We start from the raw sequence: 7160 nt of genomic DNA on the forward strand, positions 1-7160 counted from the left end.
TGGTATGCTCGTGAAGGGGATGTTGTGCCAACAACATATAGTAATACGCCTTTACGGTTGCCTCTTGCTCCTCCTCCCTACGTCCTTCATCGAAGTGTGCTTCATGATATTCATTTAACATGTCTCCTACCTTGGCATTAGCATCATAATCCTCAATGCATTGTCTCACGACCTCGTCTCTCCCATGATCGGATTCACCATGGTAGATCCACCAGGTATAGTCTGCCGTAAATCCATTCTTGCAAAGATGTTTACCCATGACCACCTTTGTTTGTCAATGCGTGTTTGCACAAATGTTGCAGGGACACCAAATGCTAGTTCCAAGAAAGCATCGGCCTTCTCAATCCATTCATCGGTCAACGAACCCTGACTAAAGCAGCCCATGTACATCCACTCATGGTCATCCATCCTCTAACATATCAGCAAGTAATATAAAAATCAATTGCATCTACAGGTTCCTACGTGGCAGTCTAATAGGTGAAGATAGGTCCTAATTCCACCTGAGGATGTGTAGATGGGGTTAGTTTCCATGCTCTACTCCCATCCGAGATAGAATATTGGCAGCACCTCCCCGCTGTTCTCCAAATATACATCCTGGTAGGGAGATTGTGTATCCAGAGAACAACAGGGAGATGCTGCCGAAACTCTACCTCGGATCGGAGTAGAGCATGGAAACTAACCGCATTTACACATACTCAAGCTGTCCAAAAAATATGGACAATTCGAAACAGATACGGTTATAAATATGCAAAGATCTGCATATTTCCAACCGTATCTCTTTTGAACGGGAGACGCCTAGCTAGGTTACGTGATATACGAACATCATACGGAAACAGGGGTGTAGGATGCCTCACCTTGCTGTCCTGCAAAGTGATGAGTCGAGGATGGTAGGGAATGATCTTTGCAATAGCATCTCCTGCAACAAAGGAATGTAATAGTGTCAATTGTAAATTTTGGCAGCACCTCCCCTGCACGGTGAGGTAACCAAAATCTGCAACAAACCAACGGTACAATGGCTGACAACCACATATACACCAAACCAATGGCATGATGGCCGACAACCACGTATACATCTTATACCTTGCAAAACCACGGTCCAAGGTGGGGGGCGGCAGGGCAGGGCAGGGCAGGGAGCGGCGTGATCTATTAAAGATAGCAGCACAGTGAGTTACATTAAATTTGACCAAAAGTAATTTTTCTCTAAATTTCAAATAGAAATGATTAGCAGAAAACCGAGCTAAGAAATGCGGATTCTTAGCCTCAACTTTCTTTCTCCTCTTTCTTCAAAAAAAACTTTCTTTCTCCTCTATCCTGGCCTACACTCGCTCATTTTGCAGAAACCACAAATGGTTATGGTACTAGCATGTTAAACATTTAAAGCGAATTTAGATCACAACGGGCGCAATGCGTGATTGCCTGCACTGCTGCAAATTTTTGTCTTGGCATTGTTGGAACTTAAAACATCGCAAGAAGATACAAACTGTACTTTTATAGGTATATTCCTAATACTATGAGAAATTCAGAATTCATAAATGACTTTCATCAGTCACCCACCACCAAGTGATATTATCTCATCCACATCAATCAGCAAAATTTAATCCTACCCCATAAACCTACAATGAATGATCTTCTATGCATCTGAACTCTGAACCGAAATGGAGCAGTACCTATGTCGCCGGCTGCCGGGGTGAGGGCGCTGGCTGGCCGGGGGAGGGCGCTGGCCGCCGGGGGAGGGTGCCGGGACGTGGACGCTGTCAGGCTGGGGGAGAGCGCTGAACGCCGGGGGCAGCCGCCGGGGCGAGGGCGCTGGCAGCCAGGGGGCTGGGGGTCGGCGAGGGGCGCACGCGGGATTGGTGGCGGCCGAGGGGCAAGGGGTGGTGGCGGGGTGCGGCGGGGTGCGGCTAGCTACGTGTGTGCATGTGTGTGTGAGGCCGGCCAGGGTGGTTTTATGAGGGGTTTTGCCAAGTGCCCGTGATCTAGCACTCGGCAAAGCTAAGGTTTGCCGAGTGCTAGATTGCGGACACTCGTAAACCCGTTTTGTTTTTTTCCCATTTCCAAAACCTAAACAACAGCGCGTGTGTGGGGCCGTGAAACAGTTTGCCGAGTGTCTAGGTCAGACACTCCGCAAACTTGGGGTTTGCCGAGTGCTAGATCGAGGGCACTCGGCAAACCCGTGTATTTTTTTTCCATTTTGGCACTCGGCAAACCCGTGTATTTTTTTTCCATTTTCAAACCCTAAAGTACTGCATGTGAGTGGGGCCCGTGAAGGGATTTGCCGAGTGCCCGATATAATACACTCGGCAAACATTTTGGCACTTGGCAAATCTACTCTTTCGGTAATGAGATAAGTCCGTGAATGGTAATCTTTGATCATCTTGGGAAGCCCAAGCTACGGAAGGAAGAAATATGGAGTACCTGCAGCTTCCTGATGCCAAGCCCAAGCTTTGATGATCACTAACACGCGCCTTTCAACCGTAAAAGAGACCAGCCTTCACCTGATGGAAGAACGGAGACGCCAACGGGGTTTAGAAGTTGTGGAGCTGAGCCATCGAGCCCTAATGGCTGCTCCTGCTTACTAGACCTCTAGTGTGTGCATTTATGCTGCTGCTCCAGCAGTAGAGCCTACACTCTCAAAAGGGGGTGTGCTCTGCGTTCACGTTGTCTCAACTCTCAAGGGATACAGACCTACACTACAGGTTATGCTATCCAAGTTTTACACGCAAAGTGCCGTGATTACGTCATCAGACCATCTGTTCTTTCTTTGACTCTTGGACATGAGCCAGCGGCATGCAATTCAAGCTTCTCATTTTGTTTTGAAAGATCAGGATGGCATGCAACACATGAATCGATCTATATTCTCTATTACCTATACACAAAGTTTTGAAGTAAAACCTCAATTCGACCGTCACTTTGACTCCAAATCTTATCGAATCCTTCTCAATGCTACGATTGAATCTTCTGATATACTTCGGTTTGTAAACACCGTACGTGACCGATTAGTCCCGGGTGAAAAAATTAGCTACATGTGGGGGGACCCTTTTAATCCCGGCTGGTGTTACCACCCGGGACTAAAGGCCATGACACCAACCAGGATAAAAGGGGGTCTTTTATCCTGGTTGGTGTTTCCAACCGGGATAACAGGGTCCCCCACAGGTGCCCGTGGCTGAAAAAGACTAAAACCCTCGGACCTTTTTCATTCCGGTTGGTACCGGGATAAAAGGGGTCCCCACGAGTTAATACAAAAGAATTGCATCCCTATATAGTCAGATATGCTGTAAAGGTGGGATGGCAAGGAAGCTACGCGCGAGGCTTGAGGTCGTGGATTCAAATCCCACGGACCGCGCACGCGCATATTTCACGTGACTTGTGACTTGCGCGTGTGGGGGGACCCCTCGGAGATTTTTGTTGAGGGACCCGGGATAAAAGACACCCGCTTTTGTCTCGATTGCTTTATCCGATGATTTTTCGGAAGATTTGTATCCTACCAACCGGGACTAATACCGAGTTCTCTACCGGTGTCTGGAGGCGCTCGGTAAATATATTGTTTACCGAGTGCCCGAAGGAATGCACTTGGCAAACCCGCAAGCACTCAACATATATACTGTTTCCGGTAGTGATTATTAATCAACGACTCATTAAATATCCTCCAGTGCGGTCAATTTTTTGGCAATGATATTTTAGGCTAACCGTTAACCGTGACTACTAATGTTTCATTAATATATTAACCAAAGCTTCAACGTTATCATATTTTATTAACCAACAGCCCTTCAATATTTTATCCCGTGCGTCCAAAGTTTGTTTCGGCAACGATATTTTAGTCTATTTTTTATTTGTAACCATGGAGGTGAGTACTAACTTCTTTTAAAAAATTAAAATAGATCTAAGGATTATGCGTAGTTAGAGTCTTCTGATTAATAGCCAGATGTTTCTAATTAATGTGAGAATTTCTAGCATTTATCAATTTTGGTAGCGAGTCTGGTGAAAATTAACATGGAGCCTTAATTAACGTGGAGTCTCTATTGGGACCTCCAATTAGTAATTGTAAGATGTTAGTATTTCACCATAGACATATTTTCTAGTCATATCATAATCCCGGCACAGGTAAGTAAAGGTGTTATCCTTCTACTAGGTCTTTCTGTATGAACTCTAGTTTGTTTCACTCCATTTTATCCTGCAACGACACTATATGTGACACATATATTCCCACAGTATATATGTACGACAGAATGACGCTTTTTTGGGTCAAATGAAGCAATGCAATAACCACGCGACATAAAACAAAACACCGAAAGGATAGCTGCATTCGAACTAAAGCAAACAATGGTCAACGTCATATATAATGGATCGATCAAACAGTACCGGGAGCAGGTGGATGCTGCTCCTCCTCCTCCTCCGGCCGGGCAATGCCGGTGTGGGTGGTGATTGCCCAGAGCACGGTGATGAGCTCAGCGCCCTGCGCCAGCGCCTCCTTGTGCGACTTGACGTGCAGCTCGCCGGCCGTGGGCGCCGCGTACACCACGACCTCCGTCCACAGGTCGCCCAGCAGCCTCCACACGGCCTCCCGCGCGCCCTCCTTGTACTTTTCGATCAGCACCTTCCCCAGCCTCGCCCCTTTCTCTAGCACCGTCATCGCCGCCGCCGCCGCGGCGGAGGTGGAGCGCCCGGCGATCTCCATCAGCTTGGCGCACCGCGCAGCCTCCCCGCCGCCGTAGTACCCGCACCTCCCCATCTCCTTGGTCAGCTCCTTCTTCATCTCGTTGAACAGGACCTCCGTCCCGTCCTTGTCGTCGGGGAGGAGCTCCGGGTGGAGGGCCACCAGGTAGGCGCAGTACCCCGACAGAGCCATCGCCGCCGTGCGCCCGGGCTCTGGCGGCGCGTGCTGCTGCCGCCGCGCGCACCTCGCCTCCAGCATCGCCGTGGCGACGTGCCACGTCAGCATCACCTCAGCGACGCCGCCGCCGCACGCCCACGCGAGCTCGTCCGACCGTACGCACGCGCGGTGCTCGTCTTTGTACAGCGCCGCCGTGCCGTTGGTGAGCGCGGCGCCGTGGCTGCCGACTCTGGCGAGGCGCTCCATGATGAGTGTCTTGGCCTCGCCGGGTACGGCCGTGCTCGGCAGCGGCAGCGGCAGCGGCAGGCGGCCGAGGAACCAGAGCAGGGAGAACTGCTTGATGGCGAGGGCGGGGTGGGTGAGGGTGTTCTTCAACAGGAGGACGCTGGGGATGACCCGGCGGAGGACGCCGGCCTCGGCGCGCCACTCGTGGCCGGAGGTGTGGTAGCACAGCAGCGACACCATGAACCAGTTGGAGAAGAGGAACACCACGTACTCGGAGACCTCCTCGTAGGCGGCGGCGAGGATGAGCAGGACGGTGGTGGAGAGGTCGATGGCGCAGAAGAGGAACGTGGTGGACTTGAGCACGCTGCCGAGCACGTACCGCGCCGTCGCCACCACGTTGCCGGACGTGAAGAAGTTGTCGCAGCGGAGGCTGCGCACGGCGTAGGCCACGTCGCCGTTGCCGGAGAGGACGAGCACGAGGAGGCACAGCGCCAGGACCACGACGGGGAACAGCACGTAGTTGTGCGCGAAGAAGAAGGGGCTGGCGAACACCACGGGGACCACGGAGTTGTAGTTCTCGCACAGGAATTGGACCTCGTCGGTGAACACCTGGAAGGCGTGCTCGCCGGCGCCGTAACCCGTGCCTGCAGGCTCCTCCAGCAGGCCATGGAAGATGAGGCGGTGGCAGTCGGCGGCCTCGGCGCCGCTGATGGGGTACCCCTCCAGCCTCCGGCGGAGCAGCTTGAAGAGCGCGAAGGAGAGGCAGAGCCTCTTCAGCCTCGGCTCGCTCGAGAGCAGCTGGTCGGAGTCGGCGAGCCTCCAGACCCTGCCGACCGTGACGACGGCGGACGAGTCGCCTGCGGCGGCCGCCGTCTCTTCTTCGAGCTCCAGCTCGAGTTTGTGCTTGTCGAGCTTGTAGCCCTTGGGGCCGGCCTTGTTCTTGTCGATCAACTCCTCTTCGCCCATGACGGCGTAGTTGCAGTGCCTGAGAAGCTCTGACCCACGACGATGATTCCGCTCTGGCTGCTGCTCCTGTTGGAGCTCCAGCATCGGCGGCATGTAGGCGGCCACGAGCTGGGGATTCTTGCCGTAGGCGAAGGAGCGCTTCCCCACCTCGATGGCCACTGACCTCTGCACGAACTTGGCAGCCACGAAGACCCAGAGCATGCCATACAGGGCCTTCTTACCGGCGCTCCTCAGGTTGAAGAAAACGAGGCTGCCCAGCCAGACGACCCCGGTGGCGCGTTGCACCATGGCCGAGTATCCCTGCGTGCCGCCTCCGGCGCCGGTGAGCAGGATCGCCTCCACCTTCTTGCGGAGGAGCTCCACGAGGAGCATCCACATGAGGATGATCCGGGCCCGCACCGACAGGTCCTCCAACTGCTTGCTGGCGGCGCTCGTGCTCTTGGCCTCGGAGAAGAGGTACGACATGGCCGGGAGGAAGAGGGACAGCGCGGCGGAGAGGAAGAGGCGGATGCTCGGGTTGAGCATGGCGCTCACGTCGGAGTAGCGGCTGAAGATGTTGAGGATGACGAAGAGCACGGCCAGGGCGAACATGACCACGGAGGTGGCAACCAGGGGGGCCTCGTTCCCCCGTAGATCGGCCTCCGCGTAGAAGATGGTGAGGTTGTTGTACACCAGCACTGTTTTGTTACTAGCGCCGCAGAAACTTGAGGAGCTGCTAACGAACAACATCTTCGAAACACCCTACAACTACTAGCACCTGCACCTTGTAGCTAGCTTGGTTCGATGATCCAAATGGTACTGTCACTTGCATGCCTGCCTCCATATGAAGCGACTACAAAGGAAAGCACAGACTAGCTAGTTAATTATAATGACTATAGATGTACATGCAGCCCGTAGCCCGATAGCCCGGCACGAAACCCGTTTTTTGGCCCGGCCCTAGCCCGGCATGACCCGTCACTATTCGGGATCGTGCTGGGCGTGGGCCGGTGCCTCAGCCCGACAAGCGGCATGGCCCGGCACGAAATCAAACAGCTGGCCCGTTGCCGGCCCGTCAAGCCAATGGTCGGCCGGCCAAGCGCCCCACCACAGCCCAGCAACGGTTGGGGGGGGGGGGGGCATATATAAGCCTCTGCAGCCG

At 53.4% G+C, this 7160-nt stretch overlaps 1 protein-coding gene across 1 annotated transcript; it reads right to left on the reverse strand.

Moving 5' to 3' along the window:
- Positions 1-4215: 4215 nt before the first annotated feature.
- LOC117834421 (uncharacterized) lies at positions 4216-6849 on the reverse strand. Its single transcript, XM_034714007.2, has one exon. It carries the CDS (start codon positions 6749-6751, stop codon positions 4349-4351), a length of 2403 nt encoding a protein of 800 aa, XP_034569898.2. The 5' UTR covers positions 6752-6849; the 3' UTR covers positions 4216-4348.
- Between the last annotated feature and the right edge of the window lie 311 nt (positions 6850-7160).

Source organism: Setaria viridis, chromosome 8 (genome assembly GCF_005286985.2).
Source record: "Setaria viridis chromosome 8, Setaria_viridis_v4.0, whole genome shotgun sequence".
Lineage (NCBI taxonomy): Eukaryota > Viridiplantae > Streptophyta > Magnoliopsida > Poales > Poaceae > Setaria > Setaria viridis.

Bases quoted from the DNA above. Each gene is read 5' to 3' on its own strand.
- LOC117834421 (XM_034714007.2), bottom strand. From the start codon at position 6,751: ATGTTGTTCGTTAGCAGCTCCTCAAGTTTCTGCGGCGCTAGTAACAAA.